The 27,384-nt window shown below is 40.8% G+C and overlaps 2 protein-coding genes across 2 annotated transcripts in view; one reads left to right on the forward strand and one right to left on the reverse strand.

Annotated features, from left to right (window-relative positions):
* Positions 1-5,511, forward strand: LOC146991379 (beta-crystallin A1-like). Its single transcript, XM_085790644.1, has 6 exons — positions 1-174; positions 579-655; positions 748-866; positions 3,035-3,176; positions 3,463-3,605; positions 5,123-5,511. Exons 2-6 carry the CDS (start codon positions 581-583, stop codon positions 5,268-5,270), a joined length of 627 nt encoding a protein of 208 aa, XP_085646770.1. The 5' UTR covers positions 1-174; positions 579-580; the 3' UTR covers positions 5,271-5,511.
* A 2,972-nt stretch (positions 5,512-8,483) lies between these two features.
* unc93b1 (unc-93 homolog B1, TLR signaling regulator) overlaps positions 8,484-27,384 on the reverse strand; it is a 36,459-nt gene continuing 17,558 nt past the window's right edge. Inside the window, exon 13 of the mRNA XM_085764575.1 lies at positions 8,484-9,369. Within this exon, the coding sequence (XP_085620701.1) occupies positions 9,112-9,369 (258 nt within the window). The 3' untranslated portion in view covers positions 8,484-9,111. The remainder of the gene's footprint in view (positions 9,370-27,384) is intronic.

Consider the following 27,384-nt stretch of genomic DNA (forward strand, 5'->3'; position numbering starts at 1 on the left):
ACACTTGACAAACTCGCCTCTTCCAGCGTCATTAGCATGAAGCTGCGGCACGCGCACACGCACGAGCACAAAGGCCCCCCGCGTGGACGCCAGTATAAAACAGAAGCGCCAGGTTCAGACAAAAGTCTACGTCAAGAGGATTTGTTGTGTGCGGAGCGCGAGGAGAGCATCCAGGTAAGAGCAAAGTTACTACAGGATCAAACCTACTGTAGGTTTTAACTGAGGGCCGGTCTGGCTGCATGGCAGGCTGATGGAGGGGAACATGGCCGTTTACAGTGAATGTAACTGTTGAACATCACTACAATATCACATGAATAGAACATGTTTGTATGTAGGCCTACACTGAATAGTGGGGAAGGCTCTGTACTTTGTATTTTGTGCTTTTTCTTTTTTTACTCTTATTCTGTCTTTATTTTTATTGCGATATGGATCCCCTTGGGTCTGAAATAAATAAATGAATGAATGAATAATCAATTATTTTTGTTGTTATGGCCAGAATTTATTTAATTTATCTGTTACATTTTATTGTTGAACCATCTTTAATCCATGACTGTTTTCCCCTTGTATCATCTCCATAGACATGAATAGAGTCACTAAGACCCACATGACCTCCCCCATGTACTTCCCTAGTATGGGTACAGCTCCTTTCTTTAAGGTGAGTTCACACACACACACACACACACAGATAGCCTACATAGTACACAGTACACACTGTCATGCCTCCGCCCTGTTTCCCCCTGTGTGCAGGTGACTGTGTTTGACAGGGAACACTTCCAGGGCAAGTGTGTGGAGTTCACCTCCGAGTGCTGCAACATCTACGACTGCGGCCTGGACAACATCCGCTCCATCCGAGTGGAGAGTGGAGCGTGAGTCACACAGCCTGTACGCCTGCATGTCTCTGTGGACAGCTGACTGACTCTGTGTGTGTGTGTGTGTGTGTGTGTGTGTGTGTGTGTGTGTGTGTGTGTGTGTGTGTGTGTGTGTGTGTGTGTGTGTGTGTGTGTGTGTGTGTTTGTTTATGTAAGTGTGTGTCTGTGAGACGGAGGTAGAAAGATGATGAAATAGGAAACAGTGACCAGGCTCCCACTGTGTCCTCTTTTTCTCAGTTTACTTTTTCAGAGATAGGATTCTTCATGACCACCTGAGGAGCTAATGGGGTCTGGTTCCAGTCTGAACCGCCTCTGTGTGGAGGCTGCTCAGACCTGGTGTACGTGCCTCACCTGTGGTCAGCAGGTTTTGTTGGTCAGCAGTGGGCAGTTTAAGGCTACAGGAGTGGTTGAATTGCTTTGATAAAATTGTGTGCCACTTACTTTTTTCTCATACAATGTATCAGAGGAAAATGTCAAGATCCCTCTGCTGGAAAGCATACAACATTTTTTGAGAAACTGTAAACGGCTCTCAGAACAAATATTTGAAACCTGTACCTACTATTATATTACACACACACAGTGTTGACACTAACACAGTGATAACACAAAGACAGAATAATCAAGTTATTTATATGAAAAATAAAATATACTGATATATTACATTTAAGCATAGTTCTGTCTTTTCTATTTGAGTATATTTTATACATCTACCTACACCAACAACAAAATTGGTAAACCTACACATATTTTAGAAACATTAGACATTATACTCCTGACAGGGGCCATTATGAATGAGGACTTTTAATTATTGATTATAATTTAATTATAGTACAATGCTAAAAAAAAAATTACCAAACCATATTTTGAGTCCAGCATATTCAAAATATGTTTAAGTACTACTTGAAGGCTCTAGAGTCTACATGTAGGTTTTCTTGTCAGTAGTGTGTGATGATGTTGGTGATAGTTGTCTGTTAAGGGATTCAGCTGTTACTGAGGTAACTGAACTGAGGTCAGCCTGGATGTTACAGTGACTGATCATCACATAAAGAGGTGGGGTCCAGCTGGTTAGCACCTTCTTCTTCCAATCAAGAAGGGATACAAAATAATAGGTAAATCAACTGCTGACGTTAAACTTGGCTACACAGTGATATTATAAATACAAATATAACATATGTAAAGTGATGGCTTGGATTATTTGAAATGGGGTCGTACGAGGTTTCGATTATTCATAGTCATTGTTGCATTTACCTGCAGTAGACTCAGGTCTGCACCCAACCAGTTTGGAGGAGCAGGCTGGAGAAATGGCACATAAGCTGCTGTCATTTGGTTCAGTTAAAGGACAGGGCCTGTCAGTTTAACATTGCAAACACTATGAAAACAATAATAAAGAGCTGAGCCTGGTGGTGTTTCTAACTGGTTGACTACAGTGACTTGTGGGTGCATGAAAATAAAGATTAAAGTAACGACTACTCAAATTTCCCTCTTAGTTCATGTGCCAGTGTGTTATGTAGTTTTCATTCCGGTAACTAAAATATGCGTAAAATAAGCGTCATCTGCCCACAACAATAATTATGTTGATATCTGATACATCTTATATATTGACTGAGACTGTAATTATTAAAATATACCTTTTAAATTAATAAAAATGTGAGGTTATATTTCCAGTTTTCACATTTTCTTCTTATGTGTAGGTCATCATACATTACATCACGTCTGTTGTTCCTAGGAAAGAGTGCCATCTCTTCCTCTGCATACATCATGCAGCCATCTGTACAGCTCCGCACGCATTTTTAACACTGAGTAACTTTTATGCACTTTAAGGTTTTTTATTTTTAACTGTAAGAGTGAACTCGTCTCGGCCTCAGTGTTTTAACACAAATAAGAGCAGAACTTTACAGTGAGCAGATGTATATGTAACAGCCCAGGCCTTAGTCATGATGTTTATTTTTTTTTTAAAAGCTTGCCAAAGTCAGAGCAGTGACTCTCTGAACACCTGCTGCATTAAGCAGCTAACTCCAACTTCTCAGGGCCGAGCAGTGAATGTCTCTCTGTTGTCTGACGTCCCCTCTGTCTCCTGTCTGTTTAATGTTCAGACTTATTACAGACATCACTGTCAAACATTTCCCTCACCTGTCTGACTATTTCCCTTCTCCTCATGCATCCAGCTGGGTGGGCTTCGAGCATCATGACTTCCAGGGCCAGCAGTTCATCCTGGAGAGAGGAGAGTACCCCAACTGGGAGTCCTACTGCGGCGCCCTGTCCTACCACACAGAGCGCTTCATGTCTTTCCGCCCCATCTACTGTGCTGTGAGTACCTTCGAGGGGACGGGGAGGCGGGGGGGCTGAAAGGAGACGGAGGAGGAGAGAAGTGGGAATGAGTGAGCAGGAGAAGGCGAATGGAAATGATAGTGAGTGACAAAGCGCCAGAAGGAGGGAGTGACCGGGAGCGTGAGCCGTGAGTGACTGAGAGGGTTCAAAAATAGAAATGAGACAACTCAGTGCTGCTGAATGTCTGCTGCTCTGCTGTTTACGTCTGCATAACAGACCTGACGCTCACTTTAGAGCTAAATCTCTGCTCCGACCTCCTCCGCAGTCTCACCAAAGCAGCCGTATGATGATCTTCGAGAGGGAGAACTTCATGGGCCGCTGCACCGAGCTGTGTGACGACTACCCCTCCCTGCAGGCCATGGGCTGGTTCAGGCCCGAGGTGGGCTCCATGCACGTGCAGTGTGGAGCGTAAGTCAGTGATGAGTTTTCCTTTACATGCTTGTTGACTTCGGATGATGTTGTTTGATTTGGGAAAACTTCTCTGAGAACTGACAGGTGAGAAAAAACAACGAGGGGCGAGATAAAAGCTGAAGACACATTGTAAAGTTAATGGTTGGAATAGGTTTAAGTAAATGAATACACCCACCACATCATCACATCAAACCATGTCTTATCAAACTGACTGGTTCAGACACTCTGGTGGCAAATCAGGACCTGAAGAACTCTGCTACATGCTAATGTCCTATTCTTGTAAACACTAATAATAATAATAATAATAATAATAATAATAATAATAATAATGATAATAATAATAATAATAAGGTCTGAACAATTTTCTTTAATCATATCGCAGGTATTTTGGCAGATATTGTAATTGAGACATAACTCTCATTAAAACAAATCTCAGAGTAGTTATAGTTTATTAGTAGTTTATTTTCACTGCAAGAATATAAAAATGATTAGTTTAGTTTAACTTTATTGTCCACCTCAGTGGAAATTTGTCTTCTGCTCCTCCCACATGAATTACACTACAAACAAAAGACGAATCACATGAAGCCTCCCCCAATACCACAAGTGGACAAGAAATAACAGCAGCAGTACATTTGAATAAAAACAGAAAACCTTTAGAGCATATACTTGGCCTCGTACCAACCTAAGAATATTGCTTTACGTCTGGAGAATGTGATTTGTAGGTTGGGCTTCCCTTATGGACATATTTTATCCATATCAAAAAACACAGCTCCTGTAATTTAGATATCGCACTTCAGATCATATTTCTATTCACTGTTCAGCCCTAAATAATAGTGATTTGATCTGATTTGTACACATTCAGATGTACTCTCAATGTACTGCCTCTGAATGTCTTTTCTTTCTCTTTAAGAGCCATATCAGTTGAATTATGTCACGTACTCCTCTTGACTTTAGTCATTAGAGCAGCTTCAGTGAAGTACTAATTTAATTTAATAGGATATATAATGACATGCATGTCATTATATACATACATGTACATACATGCTGACACAGTTTAGGACAACTTTGGGCTTTTTATTTTTTAATTCTGTGTTGTTTCCTGACTGTATTAGATTTTGGGGGAATTCAATATTTGTTTAATAGTAGTAATTTAGAAATAATTATAGTCACAATTATGTGGATGTAAGTGTAAAATGTCCCACTCACTACATAAATCACAATTTTAGTTTTTTAATGAGCATACATTGTGACAGATGATTTACTTCTCAGGTGTTAGTATATCAATCAATCAATCAATCAATCAATCAATCAAAAAAGTTCATTTGTCCCCAGGCGGCAATTTAAAAAACATTTTAAAAAGATTTGATTTAATTTAATTTAGTTTATTACATGTCAGCTTGAAGAGTTAAATCAAATATCATCGAGACACAAATATTTATGTGTGATGCAACTATAAAATGAAGTTCTTCCCACTTACTTAACCCTCCCCCTCCCTCTGCTGTGTCTTGGTACAGCTTTGTGTGCTACGAGTACCCAGGTTACAGGGGCCAGCAGTACATCATGGAGTGTGAGAGACACAGCGGAGACTACCAGTTCTGGAGAAACTGGGGCTCCCACTGCCAGACTCCCAAGATCCAGTCCATCAGACGCATCAGGCACTAAGAGGGATGAGATCGGGACCAGCGGCAGCCGCAGAGCCGTGTCTCGGGCCGCCGCTTCCAGATCCTGGATATAAGCTCGAGGTCAACCTTCGGCTTTGTTCTGAGCTTGGTGCTTCATGAAGTCAGCACTGTGACTACAACACAAACCGTCAGTGACAGCAGCTACCTCTTTATCCCAGCTCATGTTTCTGTTAATACTCATTTTGTTTTAGTACAAATGAAATAAAGTTCAGATTCCGAACGTGTGACGTCCTTCCTGTGATTCCTGAGTGAGTGAATATATTCAGAGACAAGGACAGTGGAAACTTAAGATCGCTTCATCAGATTTATTTTATTGGTATCACAACAAACTTGATGTGAAAGCAAATGTACTGAATTTATCCTATGCCAAGTGCATTTACAGAAGTCCAGTGTCCTTACACTCCTTGGCCCATACTACTCAAGCATCTCAGTTAAAACAGCACAATGATGTTATGCGTTTTAAAACACATTTTGACAAATATATATGTGTGTGTGTGTGTGTGTGTATTTATATATATTTGTAAAAAAAGAAAAAAAAAATCTTGCTTATCAGTAGCTTAACCCTGGAAAGTGACTGCTATTTTATTGTATTTCTTATATTTTCTAGAGTTGAAAAAGAACTCTGTCTTCATTATAATGTCTCTAATCTTACATAACTGCCATAACTTTTAATTGATGTAATCTATGTTTATTCATGTACTGTGTCACAGTAGCTGTAATGACACATTTCTTGCTGTTGCTGTGCTTGCTGCTCTTTGCACTGATTACATTACTTCCAAGTTTCCATGGCAATGGGAGTTTGGCTGTCACTAATGGCTTAATATGAAGTTGGTGACTTTGTGTGCACTGCCCACAGAGAGAAATACAAGCACAGACAGTAGCAGTTAAGTGAAAGACAATCTTTAGTAACATTTACAGCTGTTACTAACAATGCATTGCATAAGTTAAAGGACCAGTGTGCAGGGATCTATTAGTCAAAAGTACACCCTTTTTGTTTTCATTGGTGTATAATCACCTCAAACTGAGTTCAGAATGAGCGCATCATCTACATAAAGAGAGGATAGTCTTCCTTGGAATCAACCATGTAACACTGCCATGTGCCTACGGTAGCCCAGAAAGGCCAAACCAAGCACTGGCTCCAGAGTGAGAGGGCCTTTCATGTTATTTATGTTACATGAGGCCACTACGCATTCTACAGGCTTGGAAAGGGAAGGATATTCAGTTGGCTGATATCTGGAACCCCACCACTAGATACCATTAATCCACACTAGTTTCTTTGGCAATTTCACAGGGATCAGTGCAACACCAAGTACCTGATGCATGGATCACAGAAATTCACAAGTGATTTGAGTTGCAAACATCCACTACAGGATGTGGATTCCATGTCTTCCTCTTCCACTCTTTGTTTGAATAGAAATTCATAACGTGATCATTTTTGACACAAGTGGCCATCACCCAACAGTAATGTCTGTGTATAGCAACTGCAAAAATATACAGTATATGAGACCTTCAGTGTAGAAGCAAGGCAGCTTAGTCATGCAAATTCAGTCTCAACTGAGCAAAGTGCGACTTCAGAAAGCAGAAAAGGTCACTTATATAAAAGCTTTGAAATGAAGAGACATCAATGTACAGTAAGAATGATCTATGACCTATGATTCGTATATTGCATTACAAAGTTTGCATGCAATGATAACTAAAAAAAAAATCCTTTTTCTGAACAACAATTCATAATTAATTGGATTTTTTCCCACACATTGACTTGTCATAGCACCAAAAGCATCCGTGTTAACATCAACAATGGCTTAGAGGCCCAGTGTGACAGTTACACAACACCAATATCCTGAAACTGAAGCAGCTCAATGGGATTCAGCTGTTATTTATTTCATGATTTACACTTGTGATGTTTCTTTTGCATTGTGTGAAAAATGTAAAAGCTTGTTTGGGGTGGGCATTCAGTACAAAACAAAGCTGTTTTTTGCATCATGGAAAGAATAATATACTGTGGCTGCAATATGTGTAAAACTTTTTAATACATTTTTAATCTTCAAGTGAAAACATTTCTTACAATACTCATCGGACACCCTGAGGTTATAACAACGTCTGTACCAGATGGTGAGTTGGCATGGCCACTCCTTCTCAGACTGATATGTCTCAACATCTATTAAATAGTTTGGTACGAAATGATGGACGTTTTTGGTCCCTGCAAAATTAATGACATTCCCATTAGCTTCTTCTCTACTTTGTGTTTAATGCTGATTTGCAAATGTTAACATGTTAGCATGCTAAACTGAACTAAAAGATGAACATTTAAATAATGTAGAGACCACAAGTATTAAGATCAGTCTAGTCTCGTCTGTGCTCCAGCAGCTTCTCTAGCCAGCGAGTCAGCACAATCTCTCCTTCAAGGTCTCTTTATGAGAAAATGAAATCACCATCCTACGCAGCAGCGGCTGCAAGCAATTGAAATCTTCATGAGTTAACAAAGTTAAACTGGAATCACTTTGTGTGTCTACAAATAACTACAACTCTACAACGACAACTACAGCAGTGCAGCAGCAGCTTCTTGTGCCACTGATTTCATCCATAACCATAAAACTCACTCTTTCAGAATAAAGCAATACAACACAGTGTTGTGTTCAAAATGTGGATAATTAGCAGAGTTACTGTCAATGACACTTTTAATAATGTTTTCTACTTCAACAAGTTCCAATTTTACTATGGCTCCTTATACCTGCCTAACATTAACATAACAGCAGACAGTAATAATACCACACTGGTTACTGAAACACCTACCTCGGTCATGTACTGTACACATGCTATGCTACTGAGGCTAATGGAATTTCTTGGTTTCCGTCATCAAACTCATCAAATACACAATCCAACAACTCCAAAACGATCTTGTGGACAAGTTGTGACCTGCACATACACCACGCTATGAGATAATAACGGAACATTACGAGATGGAGTTCAAGCAGTCTCTGTATTTACCTCGAAAACGACTCAGTCTGGTAACGTTCTGTTATTATCTCATAGCGTGGTGTATGTGCAGGTCACAACTTGTCCACAAGATCGTTTTGGAGTTGTTGTGTATTTGATGAGTTTGATGACGGAAACCAAGAAATCCCATTAGCCTCCATAGTGTAGCTCTGAGCAGCTCGCGGCTCTGCTCCACCGTTCGAAAAATAGCTTGCACCAACAATTAAAGGTAACAAACCCACTCCTAAAACTATAGAGATTATGGCAATGGGCCAGTTTGCCAAAATGTTGAACTATCCCTTTAACAAAATACAGGGAAGCAATGAGTATGACTCCATCACAACACAACTGGCCCTGCAATTCAACACAGAAAATCAATTCTCCTTTTCTTTTTCTGTCATTTGTAGTTCTTTGTAGATCTTTGCTCTCTTTTTTTCCATACAAAACGAGTTTGTATATTAATGAGTTTGTTGAGTGTTGAAACACAATAGCCAACAATGCCTTATATAATTTCAGGTACCTTTGGTAAATGTGAAAAGAAAAACAAAAGTATTCTTGTTGTTGTCTTGTCTTATCCAGTGTGTGCTACCCTGTGTCTGTGCCTAGTACATTGCATGATAGTTCTTTCAAGTTTCTTTACCTTTTCATCTGGACGACTGTTATTATATCTGAACACTTTTTTAATGCTAGAAAACATTACTTTTTGTTTAGTGTAGTATGAAAAGAGGTGTGTTACAGTAGGAACAAATATCTGTAGAAATATGAATGGATTCATGACACAACAACAGCAAAACCAGCATCCGTCCACCGTGTCTTCTCCTCCTGCTCCCTCTCTTTTCTCACCCTCACTCGCTCTCCTCTGTCTCTTCATCCTTCATATGGGCGACCTGGCGTTTGCGGCGCTGGCCCTCTGCCCCTCTCCTCCTGGCTCTGGGTGAGTCAGCTCCACGGGCCCCTCTGTCTTGTCCCCCTTCCTCCCTGTTCTCTGCCTCCATCTCTTCCACCACACGCTCGTTGGCCTCCTCCTTCTCCTCGTCCTCCTCGCTCCTCTCCGAGTCTGACTCATCCGAGTTGTCCTCTTCAAGGTAGCGGTAGCCTTTGACCTGCAGACACAAACGGTACGTTATATTATGTAACCACTGTGGAGAGACAAATGTGTTTTTCAGTCACCTTTTAGCTACAGTATTAGTTACTGTAATTATTATAAAATAAAACTCTACCTGCCTAAAATGAGATTTGAGCTTGTGGACTGTAACACAATACATTGTCTCACTTTACATCAGATTGCAGTTAGTAGATAGATAGATAGATAGATAGATAGATAGATAGATAGATAGATAGATAGATAGATAGATAGATAGATAGATAGATAGATAGATAGATAGATAGATAGATAGATAGATAGATAGATAGATCCGACCAACGCTACAAAACATAAACAACAATTTAGTATAATCTAAGACAGAGTAAAGCTAGTATAGGTAAAAGCTTCCTGGCCAATTACAGAGGAGAAGAACATAAAAACAACTCCAGTGACAGGGGCACTGACGTCAGGCTACCCAGCTCTAAAGGAGAGGACAAAGGAGATGTGCGGCGGAGAGCAGTGCACTGTCAGACTGAATTCACACTCTGAAGGCCAAACAAAACACCCCTGACCAACATTTATGTTCACTGGCTGCAAGGTGGCCATTTGAACTCTGTTTAAATCTCATTATAAACTAGAAAAAGCATTTCCAAGAATGGAAATGGTGTGAATGCTGAAAGCAGCTGACCGCTGTTGCAGAAATAGCAAATAGTGCAAGCAGTGATCACCATACAAATGTTTGACCGAGGTAAGAATTGAACCCACAACCTCATGGTCAGTAGACTTTCACTTTGCCTCTAGGCCACAGTGTACACACAGTTGCAAAGACTGTTGTCTGTTGATGAGCTGCACTCTGTCTCACTCTGAAGTTAACGAGCCCAAAGCTGCACCTGTTGGAAACACACTGCGTCAACACCAAGAAAGCTTGAGAGTCAAGCTTGAATGACTTACAATGAAAATTTCTGTGAATTTCAGGCTGAGAGCAGCAGTTTTAACATGAAGCAAGTTATCAGAAGTCAACAGAGGACGACTGGGAAAATAATTAGGGCCACGGGCTATCGCCCGGGCACTACTGTTATTGTGTGGATTTTTTCCTAGTTATTAGTGTGACTGCTGAAGCAGTCACACTATTGTTCTTCTGTTTGGCCATTTTCTTCCGCCTTTTTACGGTCTTCTTCTAGTCCTTCATACTTTGTGCTATTTCAACAATTCATATATCAAAACGTGCAGCTTTTTTTGAACTTTATCGGCATTACTTTTCTCTTTTTAACTCTTTATACTTTTTAAAATATTTAACTTTTTCTGATTTTTTTCAGCTTTATAATGTGTGTGTATTGCGTCTAACGAGCAGAGCCAGAGTGGTGTCAGAGTGGAGAGAGGCAAAAAAACATTCTAGAGTTTTTCTGGCTAAACTGTCAGCACGGCCACAAATTAAACTCTAGACAAATTATTTTCTCCAGTTTTGTAGCCACACTTGTCTTCTGGCTAAAATTCTGGTCAAAAATGCAAAGAGACTTAGATAATAATTTAAAATATTTTTTAAATGCAGCCAGGGAGCTCTCTGCTCTCATTCAGCTCAATGTATTTTTTTCACAGCAGCAGGAGAAGGAGCTCAACTTTGTAACTTGCTGTTAGGTGCTTTTTAATTCATTTTAATTCACCAAAAAATAGTCACAGGTCACAAAAAAGTCCTCTTCTTACTTGGTGTGGCTAATTTATACTAATTTCTCTTTATTTTAAGAATCATTGAAAAATCTCACATTCATCAAAGTCTCAACCTCTCTTCACCACAACTTCACTGTAGTATAGGGGTTAGGGTGGCCGTTTGCCAACCCTAAGGTCACTGGTTCGAATCCAAGGGAAGAACTCTTGTTATGTTATGTTGAATTCTGCTCTCCTCCACCGCCTTCAATTGGTTACAGGTGTTTGTTATCTCCTTGATTACTCATACCAGTTTGCAGCACATCATCACATTACAATGAATGACAACAGTCTTGAAAGCAGTGTGCTCTCTGTAGCTGAGTGGCAGAGTAAAGGCTTAATGATCATAAGGTCATGGGTTCGATTCCTACCTCAGTCATTTCACATCATTGCTTGACTTTTGATTCCGATTATTCAGCTGTCATTGGACAGTCTTTGATTCCTGATAGTATAAAGCTCATTGTAACTCAGGTTCTCTGCACATTTACAAGCCTAATGTAACTTGAGTTCAGTGAGCTGGAGCCCAGCCCGAACTCACAAGACGGGCAGGCTTGCAGGCCTAGATGTGGTGTTGCACAGATGTGACAGTGACAGTTTCCTCATCATTAATCCTCATTATTATAGTAAATGAGGTTGCTCTTCAATATATTTCCAAATTTAAATAAAGGTTATAATAATGATTAAACCTGGGCTATCATCCTATCCTTCCTCGTTCATGTTGTGAGGACAGGACAAAGTCTCTTGGACATGAGAGGTGGGCAGGTGCTTCTCTTGCACTCCTTCACTCACCCACTCTTGATTGGCATATAAATGAATGTTAAATGAAAATAAAAACTAGTTTGGAAATAATACATACCGTACATGCAAAAATGCGAAATTTAAATAATATAGGTTAATATAAAGTATTTTCTATTCTATAGTGACTACAGCTGGCCAAAATTGGCCCCCAGCTTATCATGCCACACCTGTCATGTCTTAGATGTTATGAGTATTTCATGATACAATGTAGCCTAATAGTCTATATTGTTGTGTCTAGGGGTGTCCTCAACTCAGAATTGTGTTTATGCTGAATAGAAACTTCAAGTATTCATTGTGTGACCATGATATGATTACTTGTTTTGCAAAACATCAACAAGACATTATAACATCTGAACTGTTTATGATAGAGACGAGCTGTAAACATCATCTGAATTGTGAGATTATCTACTTTCCCAGGCTCCTTGAGTGGTGCCTCTATGACAAGGGACCGGGTGCGTGTAATCATGTGGTGCAGGAACAGATGCAGAAATTTTTCTGGTCTTCCATTTTTTTTAACAGATTGGCTATTTTACAATATACAGTCTGTCACAAAAGTTCTTCATATGGCTCAGAGTTGAAAGGCTTGGCAGCTCGGTGTAGCTGTCAAGGTATAATAGGTATAGCTCACCTGGTAGAGCAGCTTGCACTGTGAGCAAGGACTATGCTCCAGTCTGGGATCAAATCCCAGTGGAGAGTTTTACACTAAATGCGCTGAATCTGTAATTATACAATGTCCAGCTGTCAGCAACCGGGGGGTGGGGTGCGAGGAGGTGGCTGGGCGGGTGCAAAACAGTGCAGTCTCCGCCCACCCCCCAGAGGTGAATTGCTAATGTGCATGGCTAATGAGCTGGTTTTAAAATGGCCGAAAAGGGTCGGGGGAGTGAGACTTTAAGCATCATTGAAAAATCTCACATTCATCAAAGTCTCAACCTCTACTTCATTGGAAGTGTTGGAATGGCCTAGTGGATAAGGTTCCTGCCAACCAATCACAAGGTCACAGGTTCAAATCCCACTTGAGCAGTCTTGTTAGTGTCAGCCACTTTGACCTTTAACCAATACCACTTGGTCTGGTCACAAGATCAAACTTGATAATGCATATGCGCCCCCACCTATTCTCTTTACCTCTTTCAATCTTGGTTTATGTTAACATGTTTCTTGTTTATACCACTGCACTAAGATTGATTTGCACTGGAACTACAGCTTTGGGCGAGTTAACTTCAGAGTGAGACAGAGTGCAGTTCATCAACAGACAACAGTCTCTGCAACTGTGTATACACTGGCCTAGAGGCAGAGTGAAAGTCTGCTGATCATGAGGTTGTGGGTTCGATACCTACCTTGGTCAACCATTTGTATGGTGATCACTGCTTGCACTATTTGCTAATTCTGCAACAGCGTTCAGCTGCTTTCAGCAGTCACACGCATTTCCATCAGGAAATGATACTTTATCTAGTTCACAATTGTTATTCACTCAATTTTTATTCTCTTTTTTTATTATTGTTATTCACTCAATCTTTATTCTCTTTTATTAGTGTGACTGCTGAAGCAGTCACACTATTGTTCTTCTGTTTGGCCATTTTCTTCCGCCTTTTTACGGTCTTCTTCTAGTCCTTCATACTTTGTGCTATTTCAACAATTCATATATCAAAACGTGCAGCTTTTTTTGAACTTTATCGGCATTACTTTTCTCTTTTTAACTATTTATACTTTTTAAAATATTTAACTTTTTCACAAAAAATCTCACATTCATCAAAGTCTCAACCTCTCTTCTTCACAACTACACTGTAGTGTAGGGGTTAGGGTGGATGCTTGCCAACCCTAAGGTCACTGGTTCGAATCCAAGGGAAGAGCTCTTGTTATGTTATGTTGAATTCTGCTCTCCTCCCCCGCCTTCAATTGGTTACAGGTGTTTGTTATCTCCTTGATTACTCGTACCAGTTTGCAGCACATCATCACATTACAATGAATGACAACAGTTTTGAAAGCAGTGTGCTCTCTGTAGCCGAGTGGCAGAGTAAAGGTTTAGTGATCATATGGTCATGGGTTCGATTCCTGCCTCAGTCTTTTCACTTCATTGCTTGACTTTTGATTCCAATTATTCAGCTGTCATTGGACAGTCTTTGATTCCTCATAGTATAAAGCTCATTGTAACTCAGGTTCTCTGTGGCCATATGGTTAGTGCTCAGCCTGAAATTCACAGACATTTTCATTCTAAGTCATTCAAGCTTGACTCTCAAGCTTTCTTGATGTTGACAGTGTGCAGATCATTAACAGACAACAGTCTCTGCAACTGTGTGTGCACCGTGGCCTAGAGGCAGAGTGGAAGTTTAATGACCATGAGGATGTGGGTTCGATTCTGACCTTGGTCAGACATTTGTATGGTGATCACAGCTTGCACTATTTGCTAATTCTGCAACAGCGTTCAGTTGCTATCAGCAGTCACACCATTTCCATTCTTGGAAATGCTTTTTCTAGTTTTTATTGTTATTCACTTAATTCTTATTCTCTTTTTTTATTATTGTTATTCACTCAATCTTTATTCTCTTTTATTTTTATTATTAGTGTGACTGCTGGAAGCATTCACACTATTGTTATTCACTCAATTCTTATTCTCTTTTTTTATTATTGTTATTCACTCAATCTTTATTCTCTTTTATTTTTATTATTAGTGTGACTGCTGAAAGCAGTCACACTATTGTTCTTCTGGCCATTTTCTTCCGCCTTTTTATGGTCTTCTTCTAGTCCTTCATACTTTGTGCTATTTCAACAATTCATATATCAAAACGTGCAGCTTTTTTTTAACTTTATCGGCATTACTTTTCTCTTTTTAACTATTTATACTTTTTCAAATATTTAACTTTTTCAGATTTTTTTCAGCTTTATAATGTGTGTGTGTTGCGTCTAACGAGCAGAGCTAGAGTGGTGCTAGAGTGGAGAGAGGCAAAAAAACATTCTAGAGTTTTTCTGGCTAAACTGTCAGCATGGCCACAAATTAAACTCTAGACAAATTATTTTCTCCAGTTTTGTAGCCACACTTGTCTTCTGGTTAAAATTCTGGTCAAAAATGCAAAGAGACTTAGATAATAATTTAAAATATTTTTTAAATGCAGCCAGGGAGCTCTCTGCTCTCATTCAGCCCAATGCATTTTTTTCCCAGCAGCAGGAGAAGGAGCTCAACTTTGTAACTTGCTGTTAAGTACTTTTTAATTCATTTTAATTCACCAAAAAATAGTCACAGGTCACAAAAAAGTCCTCTTCTTACTTGGTGTGGCTAATTTATACTAGTTTCTTTTTATTTTAAGCATCATTGAAAAATCTCACATTCATCAAAGTCTCAACCTCTCTTCTCCCCAACTCTACTCTAGTGTAGTGGTTAGGGTGGCTGCTTGCCAACCCCAAGGTCACTGGTTCAAATCCAGGTTGAGCACTCTTGTTATGAATTCTGCTCCCCTCCATCACCCTCAATTGGTTACAGGTGGTCGTTAAGAGACACATTAATTGCTAGTGCCACAGTTTGTAACTTGCTGTTAAGTGCTTTTTAAATCATTTTAATTCACCAAAAAATAGTCACAGGTCACAAAAAAGTCCTCTTCTTTCTTGGTGTGGCTAATTTCTGCACTTTCCTTACCTTTTTTTTAAAGCAGGAGCCAGTGATCCTCTTATTAAAGGTTTTCTTTGCCCCTCACATACTGTCTCTGCCTGTAGCCTAGTGGTTAGCTTGCTGAGCTGGAGACCTGAAGGTTACTGGTTCAAATCTTGCCTCAATAACAATTATAGTGAATTATTTTCCCAGTCGTCCTCTGTTGACTTCTGATAACTTGCTTCATGTTGAAACTGCTGCTCTCAGCCTGAAATTCACAGACATTTTCATTCTAAGTCATTCAAGCTTGACTCTCAAGCTTTCTTGGTGTTGACACAGTGTGTTTCCAACAGGTGCAGTCAGAGTGAGACAGAGTGCAGCTCATCAACAGACAACAGTCTTTGCAACAGTGTGTACACTGTGGCCTAGAGGCAAAGTCAAAGTCTTCTGACCATGAGATTGTGGGTTCAATTCCTACCTTGGTCAACCATTTGTATGGTCATCACTGCTTGCACTATTTTCACAAAAGTGTCCTCTACTTACTTGTTGTGGTTAATTTCTGCACTTTCCTTACTTTTTTTTTCAAGCAGAAGCCAGTGATCCTCTTATCTTATCTTGATAACTTGCTTCAAGCTTGACTCTCAAGCTTTCTTGATGTTGACAGTGTTTCCAACAGGTGCAGCTTTGTGCTCGTTAACTTCAGAGTGAGACAGAGTGCAGATCATTAACAGACAACAGTCTCTGCAACTGTGTGCGCACTGTGGCCTAGAGGCAGAGTGGAAGTCTACTGACCATGAGGTTGTGGGTTCGATTCCGACCTTGGTCAAACATTTGTATGGTGATCACTGCTTGCACTATTTGCTAATTTTGCAACAGCGTTTAGCTGCTTTCAGCAGTCACACCATTTCCATTCTTGGAAATGCTTTTTCTAGTTAGTTAGTTGTTCTTCTGTTCGGCCATTTTCTTCCGCCTTTTTACGGTCTTCTTCTAGTCCTTCATACTTTGTGCTATTTCAACAATTCATATATCAAAACGTGCAGCTTTTTTTGAACTTTATCGGCATTACTTTTCTCTTTTTAACTATTTATACTTTTTCAAATATTTAACTTTTTCTGCAAATTAAACTCTAGACAAATTATTTTCTCCAGTTTTGTAGCCACACTTGTCTTCTGGCTAAAATTCTGGTCAAAAATGCAAAGAGACTTAGATAATAATTTAAAATATTTTTTAAATGCAGCCAGGGAGCTCTCTGCTCTCATTCAGCCCAATGCATTTTTTTCACAGCAGCAGGAGAAGGAGCTCAACTTTGTAACTTGCTGTTAAGTACTTTTTAATTCATTTTAATTCACCAAAAAATAGTCACAGGTCACAAAAAAGTCCTCTTCTTACTTGGTGTGGCTAATTTATACTAGTTTCTTTTTATTTTAAGCATCATTGAAAAATCTCACATTCATCAAAGTCTCAACCTCTCTTCTCCCCAACTCTACTCTAGTGTAGTGGTTAGGGTGGCTGCTTGCCAACCCCAAGGTCACTGGTTCAAATCCAGGTTGAGCACTCTTGTTATGAATTCTGCTCCCCTCCATCACCCTCAATTGGTTACAGGTGGTCGTTAAGAGACGCATTAATTGCTAGTGCCACAGTTTGTAACTTGCTGTTAAGTGCTTTTTAAATCATTTTAATTCACCAAAAAATAGTCACAGGTTACAAAAAAGTCCTCTTCTTTCTTGGTGTGGCTATTTTCTGCACTTTCCTTACCTTTTTTTAAGCAGGAGCCAGTGATCCTCTTATTAAAGGTTTTCTTTGCCCCTCACATACTGTCTCTGCCTGTAGCCTAGTGGTTAGCTTGCTGAGCTGGAGACCTGAAGGTTACTGGTTCAAATCTTGCCTCAATAACAATTATAGTGAATTATTTTCCCAGTCGTCCTCTGTTGACTTCTGATAACTTGCTTCATGTTGAAACTGCTGCTCTCAGCCTGAAATTCACAGAAATTTTCATTCTAAGTCATTCAAGCTTGACTCTCAAGCTTTCTTGATGTTGACAGTGTTTCCAACAGGTGCAGCTTTGGGCTCGTTAACTTCAGAGTGAGACAGAGTGCAGATCATTAACAGACAACAGTCTCTGCAACTGTGTGTGCACTGTGGCCTAGAGGCAGAGTGGAAGTCTACTGACCATGAGGTTGTGGGTTCGATTCCGACCTTGGTCAAACATTTGTTTGGTGATCACTGCTTGCAGTATTTGCTAATTCTGCAACAGCATTCAGCTGCTTTCAGCAGTCACACCATTTCCATTCTTGGAAATGCTTTTTCTAGTTAGTGTGACTATTGTTCTTCTGTTCGGCCATTTTCTTCCGCCTTTTTACGGTCTTCTTCTAGTCCTTCATACTTTGTGCTATTTCAACAATTCATATATCAAAACGTGCAGCTTTTTTTGAACTTTATCTGCATTACTTTTCTCTTTTTAACTATTTATACTTTTTCAAATATTTAACTTTTTCTGATTTTTTTCAGCTTTATAATGTGTGTGTATTGCGTCTAACGAGCAGAGCTAGAGTGGTGCCAGAGTGGATAGAGGCAAAAAAACATTCTAGAGTTTTTCTGGCTAAACTGTCAGCATGGCCACAAATTAAACTCTAGACAAATTATTTTCTCCAGTTTTGTAGCCACACTTGTCTTCTGGCTAAAATTCTGGTCAAAAATGCAAAGAGACTTAGATAATAATTTAAAATATTTTTTAAATGCAGCCAGGGAGCTCTCTGCTCTCATTCAGCCCAATGCATTTTTTTTACAGCAGCAGGAGAAGGAGCTCAACTTTGTAACTTGCTGTTAAGTGCTTTTTAATTCATTTTAATTCACCAAAAAATAGTCACAGGTCACAAAAAAGTCCTCTTCTTACTTGGTGTGGCTAATTTATACTAATTTCTTTTTATTTTAAGCATCATTGAAAAATCTCACATTCATCAAAGTCTCAACCTCTCATCTCCCCAACTCGACTCTAGTGTAGTGGTTAGGGTTGCTGCTTGCCAACCCCAAGGTCACTGGTTCAAATCCAGGTTGAGCACTCTTGTTATGAATTCTGCTCCCCTCCATCACCCTCAATTGGTTACAGGTGGTCGTTAAGAGACGCATTAATTGCTAGTGCCACAGTTTGTAACTTGCTGTTAAGTGCTTTTTAAATCATTTTAATTCACCAAAAAATAGTCACAGGTCACAAAAAAGTCCTCTTCTTTCTTGGTGTGGCTAATTTCTGCACTTTCCTTACCTTTTTTTTTAAGCAGGAGCCAGTGATCCTCTTATTAAAGGTTTTCTTTGCCCCTCACATACTGTCTCTGCCTGTAGCCTAGTGGTTAGCTTGCTGAGCTGGAGACCTGAAGGTTACTGGTTCAAATCTTGCCTCAATAACAATTATAGTGAATTATTTTCCCAGTCGTCCTCTGTTGACTTCTGATAACTTGCTTCATGTTGAAACTGCTGCTCTCAGCCTGAAATTCACAGACATTTTCATTCTAAGTCATTCAAGCTTGACTCTCAAGCTTTCTTGATGTTGACAGTGTGCAGATCATTAACAGACAACAGTCTCTGCAACTGTGTGTGCACTGTGGCCTAGAGGCAGAGTGGAAATCTACTGACCATGAGGTTGTGAGTTCGATTCCGACCTTGGTCAAACATTTGTATGGTGATCACTGCTTGCACTATTTGCTAATTCTGCAACAGCGTTCAGCTGCTTTCAGCAGTCACACCATTTCCATTCTTGGAAATGCTTTTTCTAGTTAGTGTGACTGCTGAAGCAGTCACACTATTGTTCTTCTGTTTGGCCATTTTCTTCCGCCTTTTTACGGTCTTCTTCTAGTCCTTCATACTTTGTGCTATTTCAACAATTCATATATCAAAACGTGCAGCTTCTTTTGAACTTTATCGGCATTACTTTTCTCTTTTTAACTATTTATACTTTTTCAAATATTTAACTTTTTCTGATTTTTTTCAGCTTCATAATGGGTGTGTATTGCGTCTAACGAGCAGACCTAGAGTGGTGTCAGAGTGGATAGAGGCAAAAAAACATTCTAGAGTTTTTCTGGCTAAACTGTCAGCACGGCCACAAATTAAACTCTAGACAAATTATTTTCTCCAGTTTTGTAGCCACACTTGTCTTCTGGCTAAAATTCTGGTCAAAAATGCAAAGAGACTTAGATAATAATTTAAAATATTTTTTAAATGCAGCCAGGGAGCTCTCTGCTCTCATTCAGCTCAATGCATTTTTTTCACATCAGCAGGAGAAGTTGAAACTTTTAAACTTTTAATCTATTCACATATTACTCAGCTTATTAATATCTTCAACAGTTTCTGATATGTGGCCGTTTTAAAATCATTAAAATTTTCGACAAAATCCAACTTTAAAATGGTTGTGTATTGCGCTTAACGAGCAGGGCTTAGAGTGAGTGACATCATCGTTAGAGTGAGAGGTATCGAAAAAACATCCTGGATTTTTTCTGGATAAATTGCCAGCACGGCCACAAATTAAACTCTAGACACATGATTTCCTCACCGGTTTGTAGCCACACTTGTCGTGTCTCATTTGATGTGCTCAAAACAGCAGACAGACTTACAGAATTGTCTCAATGAGCCTAATTGTGCAGCTAGACCCGCTCCAGTGGCTCATCCACTTCAATATAAAAGTAGGAGCTGATTTTTTTAGAAAAACAGAAATGCCCCCCTTTTCTACCCTGCGACGGCAAGAAAAGTTTTTGCCCTACAAACATTTAATTCACATTGGCTCGCTCAGGAAGGTCTCCTTGCCCCAGTAGTCATGGCCACATTCTGATAAGAGGTACGGTTCTCTTTTTATGGGCTGTTTTCGGGAGCTGCACAGAGCTCAAATCTCTCTGCTCTGCTCTGCTCTGTGTGCAGTGGCCAGCTGTTGGGGCCAGCTCGTTATCATGTCTATAAAAAGAACAGTGCAGGTGCAGCCTGGCCGCTCGTTAAGATGTTTTTAAACACAGCCCCACACACACACATGATAAACCAGACTGACAGAGGATGTCCACGCACAAACACAGGCATCACACTCACACAGACAGACACACACAGACACTCACACACAGTCACACATGCACACATACACAAACAGACAAACACACAAACACAACACTGTTCCACACAGTAAAATGTAAGCATGGTAGTCACCATGGTAACTTCTGAGGGCAGGCTGCCACGCAGGTGTAATCAATCAGATCATTAGGGAGAGAGGAGTTCTGTGGCTTTCTGCACATGTACACGCAGACAGAGAGACCGTCAGACTCACACACAGGTTTTCAGCTCAAATTCATCAGCCTCTCAATCAGGGACGGACTGGCCATTGGGCAATGTGGGCAAATGCCACTGCGGCCGCCTGGTGATGCGGCCGCAGGCGGCTCCACCAAATAAATAAAGTGGAGCGGAGCGGCCGCAAATAAATAGGTGAAAAGTGCATAGTGCAAAATGTGCAATGGTGCAGAATCCCATGGGCATGTCATGTACATGAAAAAGAGGACAAGAAAACACAGGGGCGCAGAGGACATGGTCAGAAGTAGTACTATAGTGTATGTTGCAGCAATGCAAAGGCCAGTTCACAGTTATTGTAAGGTGGAGTGTGGTTACTGTCTATATGGGGGAGGGGGGAGCCTGGCATATCTGTTGTATACCTTGTAATAATAGCTTGTTGAGTAGGCTACAGTTAACATTTTAAGACTTATCTGTACTGTTACTGTTCAACCCCCTGAGAAGACAATGTGGCCTCTCTCTGTCAAAATTGCCAGGGCCTCTTTTTGGTGCCAGTCCGCCACTGCTCTCAATTATTTTATACTTTTGATGTAAACATCTCCAACAATTTATATTTTTCTCATGAATTTAAGTTCAGACGTTTAGTCTTTCCAACTCTATTAATAGTAGTACAATTACAGGTGGAGCCTAGGACATAGGATGCAGCTTTTAACATGTGTCCTATCTATCTATCTATCTATCTATCTATCTATCTATCTATCTATCTATCTATCTATCTATCTATCTATCTATCTATCTATCTATCTATCTATCTCCCTATTTTTTAACCCCTCTGTCTCCTTTTTTTCTTTCTTTCTTTCTTTCTTCTACTCCTTCATTTGTATTTTACGTAACTTTTTCTATCCTTCCCTCCCTATCCATCCATCCATCCATCCATCCATCTACCTCTTTCTATCTATCATCCCCCTCTCTCTTTTTCTTCTTTCTTTCTTTCTTTCTTTCTTTCTTTCACTCCATTTCTGTCTTTTTACTTCTTTGTTTGTTTGATTGTTTCTTTCTTTCTTTCTTTCTATTCCTTTTCTCTTCCTTAGTTTTTACTCCATTTCTTTCTTTCTTTCTTTCTTTCACTCCATTTCTTTCTTTTTACTTCTTTGTTTGTTTGATTCTTTCTTTCTTTCTTTCTTTCTTTCTGTCCTTTTCTTTTTTCTCTCTTGTTTCAATCTTTCTTTCTTCAGCTCATTCAGCGTTGCTTTCAGCATTCACACCATTTCCATTCTTGGAAATGTTTTTCACACTATTGTTCTTCTGTTCGGCCATTTTCTTCCGCCTTTTTACGGTCTTCTTCTAGTCCTTCATACTTTGTGCTATTTCAACAATTCATATATCAAAACGTGCAGCTTTTTTTGAACTTTATCGGCATTACTTTTCTCTTTTTAACTATTTATACTTTTTAAAATATTTAACTTTTTCTGATTTTTTTCAGTTTTATAATGGGTGTGTGTTGCGTCTGGAGACCTGATGGTTGCTGGTTCAAATCTTGCCTCAACAACAATTATAGTGAATTATTTTCCCAGTCGTCCTCTGTTGACTTCTGATAACTTGCTTCATGTTGAAACTGCTGCTCTCAGCCTGAAATTCACAGAAATTTTAATTCTAAGTCATTCAAGCTTGACTCTCAAGCTTTCTTGGTGTTGACACAGTGTGTATCCAACAGGTGCAGCTTTGGGCTCGTTAACTTCAGAGTGAGACAGAGTGCAGCTCATCAACAGACAACAGTCTGTACAACTGTGTGTACACTGTGGCCTAGAGGCAAAGTCAAAGTCTAGTGACCAGAAGATTGTGGGTTTGATTCCTACCTTGGTCAACCATTTGTATGGTGATCACTGCTTGCGCTATTTTCACAAAAAAGTCCTCTACTTACTTGTTGTGGCTCATTTCTCTTTTTTTAAAGCATCATTGAAAAATCTCACATTCATCAAAGTCTCAACCTCTACCTCACCATGACTATTGGAATAGCCCAGTGGATAAGGTTCATGCCATTCAACCACAAGGTTACTGGTTCAATTCCCACCTGAGCAGTCTTGTTAGTGTGTCAACCACTTTGAACTTTAAAGACCCGCTCCCATGAAAATCATGTTTTTCGTGCTTTTCACATGTTCCTGTGGCATTTTTCTTGTGTTAGAGCACATATCAGCAGAAAAGGAAGTGCAAAATTGCATTTCTGAGTTTTTCTGCCTTCAAATTGCTGTGAACCAATGGCAGATGCAAACTGGCAGTTTCAGGGAGACTGGAGCTGACGTGTCACAGCTCCAGGGGAGGGCACTAGTGCTACAAGCTCCCGCCCCGCTCTGCATCTGGCTCAGAGGTGAAAGGCTTGGCAGCTCGGTGTAGCTGTCAAGGTACAACAGGTATAGCTCACCTGGTAGAGCAGCTTGCACTGTAACCAAGGCCTATGTTCCGGTCTGGGATCGAATCCCAGTGTGGAGTTTTACGCTAAACGCGCTGAATCTGTAATTGTACAATGTCCAGCTGTCAGCACGCGGGGTGTGAGGTGTTCGTTAAGAGACTCATTCATTCCTAGTGTTTGCAGCACATCATCACATTACAATCAATGACAACATGCTTTTATGTGTGTGCTCTCTGTGGCGAAGTGGCAGAGTAAAGGTTTATTGATCATGAGGTCATGGGTTCGATTCCTGCCTCCAGTCCAGCTCCAGTCTCCCTGAAACTGCCAGTTTGTGTCTGCCATTGGTTCACAGCAATTTGAAGGCAGAAAAACTCAGCGTGTCATACTTTCTGCTAGAGACTTCATTCAAATTCTGATCTGTAGACAAACTTCTAATGGCTCATTTATACTCTTTTCTTTCTTTTTTTTAAGCATCATTGAAAAATCTCACATTCATCAAAGTCTCAACCTCTCTTCAGAAGTCAGTGAGCCTCTTATACAGGGATTTCTTTTACTCTTCTCTCATTGAATGTAACTATTGTGAAGTGGTTAGATCAGTGGGCTGATGTACTGAAGGTTGTGGGTTTATTTCCTTCCTTGGACATGTTTCTTGTATGCCATTCCGCATGTCTTTGTCAATTTATTCTGCTAATTCAGCATGGTTCAGCAATGGCTTTCAGCATTCACACCATTTCCATTTTTGGAAATGCTTTTTCTAGTTTTTTTTCATCTTCCGGACGCTTTTTCGGTCCGCTACTAGTCCTGCAGGACATATTATATATCAAAACGTGCGTCTTGATCGGGATCGGTGTGCTATTACTTTTCTCAACAGTTTACGAATTTTTCGCGACATAAGTCGCGAAAAACTGCGCAAATTTTTGCATGTAAGTCTATGGGACGGATGGGAAAAAAAGAGCGAAAAAGACCAATCATTGGAGTTTAACAAACGTCTACTGCTCAGGCATACTTTCACCTAGAGACTCCATTTAAACTTTAAACAGTAGACACAAGTCTTGTGTATTGTCGTATTACTCCACGTTTTGATAGGTCATATAGTTTTTGATCAATCCATGATCAATGACCATGATCATTTTTGGAGAAATTATGAGATTATAATGGGTGTGTATTGGACGGAATGTTCGTGTCAGAGTGCGTGACGTCATCGGTTAGAGTGGGAGAGATGCCAGAAAAACTCCAGAATTTTTCTCTATCCAAACTCCAAACGGCCACAATTCACACTCTACACACATAATTTCAGCCACGGTTGTAGACGAGCTCATCCTTGATCTCTTAATCTGCTCAAAATATCAGAGAGACTTACAGAATTTAAACTCTGAGGCTCTAAGTGCGGCCACGTCTGTCTCTGCTCCTCATTGAGTCCAATACAAATATTTTCTGAGAGAAGCAGAACGGCCTGATGTTTTAAAACTGCCAGCATCGCCAAAATATTTACTGTAGAAACACCAAATCGTACCGAAATTTTCAGTAAGTCCTTAGAGCAACGTTGATATGTGTTTTGTTCTGATAGGAGTTACCGTTTTCTCACCCTAAGCCTAAATGTGAGGCCGGTGCAGAGGCAGAAAATGGCTCTTTTTCTCCACGTTTCTGTCTGTCTCAGCCTGCGGGGGCCCCTATCGCCGTGGTAACCTCTTTGATCCTCAGGCCAGGGCTCGTTAACTTCATAAACAACCACCTGGCGCTCGTTTAAATGTTTATAAACAGAGACACAGCTAAATCAGACTGACACAGGATGCAGCTCATAGTCACACACACACACAGACTCTAGAGCCAGCTTCATGTGATTACAGTCACACACACACACACACACCATGTGATTACAGTCTCACACACACACACACACACACACCATGTGATTACAGTCTCACACACACACACTATGCCGGTACAATCGTTTCATAATGCGTGCGCACATGTCAACTGAACGTGTCACACCCGCGTGCTTTGACGCCTGTGCAGCAGACAGCGCCTGACATGTAATGTAGTTTCCTCATTGACTTATAATGGCCCGCCGTTCACGCGCACGTTCACGTGTGATGACTGCTGCGCGCCGGTAATCACACTACGCGTAGTGGTCACGTGTAAACATCCATGCGTTTTTCAGCGAACGCACGCATTAACGCTCGCGTGAAGCTGATTGAACAATTTTGTCAGGCGCTCACGCGTACGCGGAAACGACGTGCGCAAACTGTGTCACGCGTGACAAGAAGCTGCGTTCGTATGAAGCAGATTGTGCACGTCTGTCTGTCACTGTTTGACTAATGTTGTTACGCGTTCACACGTGCGTGCGGTCGCAGACTCTATTGCTGCGCAGCCGGAAGTTGATCTGCCCGGTGTGCACCACTACGCGTAACGTGACGCGTAGTGTAACTTAGTTGTTCTGTGTTGCATTTTCATTTTCATCCAGTAGATGGTGCAATCGATCCAATACGAGATACAGATATATAGGCTGTTGCATGACATGATTTATTTGAGAGAATAATCCGTGTCCCAGCTGGCCACAGCGGCCGGCCGGAGCCACTCTGTCCACACCTTGGGTCTGAGCCGCTGTGGACCGTGGTCCATATGCCATCCCCGGGTCAAGCTGCTGCTCCGCCCCGCTGACCAGGCAGCTCACAGCGGCAGTGGCGGCTGCGGCGACGTCGCTCCCCGGTCCGGGACGGAGCGATCCGCTGTAGGAAGAGGCCGCTGCGAGCTGCCTGCTCCGCGGGGCGGATCAGCAGCGTGACCCGGGGAACTCTGGTGCAGGGATGGCATATGGACCACGGAGCTCCGGCCGGGGGGTGGGGGGTGGGGGGGTGGGGGGGAGCGGACGCAAGCGGGGGGTGTGGAGAGAGTTGCCCCGGGACCTGGCCGCTGTGGAGCGAAGTTTCCAAATATCATAATAACAAAACAATAGAAAAGTCAAAGACTTAATTTTCCACGTTATTCTGTTTTTGTTTTAAAACAGAATAACAGAAAAACAAAGTTGTTTTTTGTTGTTTTTTTTTGTTTTGAAACGGAAAAACGAGGAAACCAAAATCAAATTACGGTCAAATTTTGATTGTCTTTTTGTTTTTGATCTTAAACAACACATTAACGCCGATGACAGACCGGAAATGTCTGAACTCCAAATAAAAGCCCAGTGACTCGTGTTATAGCCACAGACTGTAGATGAATGGCCTATAAAATCTTTTTTTTCTTTGTAACTGTTGCACATGGATACATTTGAGCACATGGATACATTTTCACAGCTGTGTTTATTTTTTCACACAAGCTGATCGTTAACTCATCTTCCTCATGTACTGTTCTCCTCGCTGGGCTGGGTCTCTGTCTCCGCTGAGCTGTAGCGCTTTGCTTTGCTTCCATTCAGTCAGATAATTTTCACAGTGGACTTCTTTGCCGCCTGATCCACCTCTGTGTAGGCTCCTCCGTGCCATGAGACAAACATGCAAGAAGTAGCACAGTTTATTGTGTTTCACCGGCGAGGAGCTGTCATTACGCGCGACCATTACGCACAGCGATTCCCCTCATCTAAGCTGCCAATTAGAGTTTGGCGATATCAAGAGACGCAGTCACAAAGATAATTCATAGTTTTCATAGACGTGATCCACGGAGCTGGAGGGTAAAACATTGGTTCAGCGACAAGACCGGACACTGCACAGAGCAGCAACCACGAAGACTTAGGTCATCTCACTGGTCATTAAGACACTGTCACGTTTTGAGCGATCACATCCAGCTCTCGCCGCTGTTTTTTTTTTTCCGCCAGCATTTCAGTCATTGAAAACAGCCCCTGCCTGGAGAATCCCTCACCTAAACCAAGATAAAAGCTTTAGATGTCGTAGGAGGTGAAGCGTCCCCCCCCCCCCCGTAGATCCTCTGAATAAAATCACAGCCGCAACAACAACAACAACATTCTGCAAACAAATATTGTGGGGGGTCGATTAAACGATAAGACAGCAGCCGACAGATAGGCTATATGCTTAATGTTTGGGTGCAATAAAGTCACTGTTAACAAAATCAACATCTAATCTGTCCCTTCAAAATAAAGTTTGTAACGTGTCTGTTTGGAGCAGCTGCTGACACCTGTGCAGCTGCAGTGACAGTTTCCTCATCACTAAACCTGAGCCACCATCAGATCCTCCCTCGTTCACGTCGTGACGACCGGACATGTCTTTTGGACATATAGGCCTATTGTATATTCTGTGTTTTTCCTCTCTTTAACCGTCTCGTTTCAGTTTTTGCTGGTCAACCTGCATCTG

Source organism: Trachurus japonicus, chromosome 1 (assembly GCF_045865225.1).
Source record: "Trachurus japonicus isolate A0001 chromosome 1, Traja_1.0".
In the NCBI taxonomy this organism is placed as follows: Eukaryota; Metazoa; Chordata; class Actinopteri; order Carangiformes; family Carangidae; genus Trachurus; species Trachurus japonicus.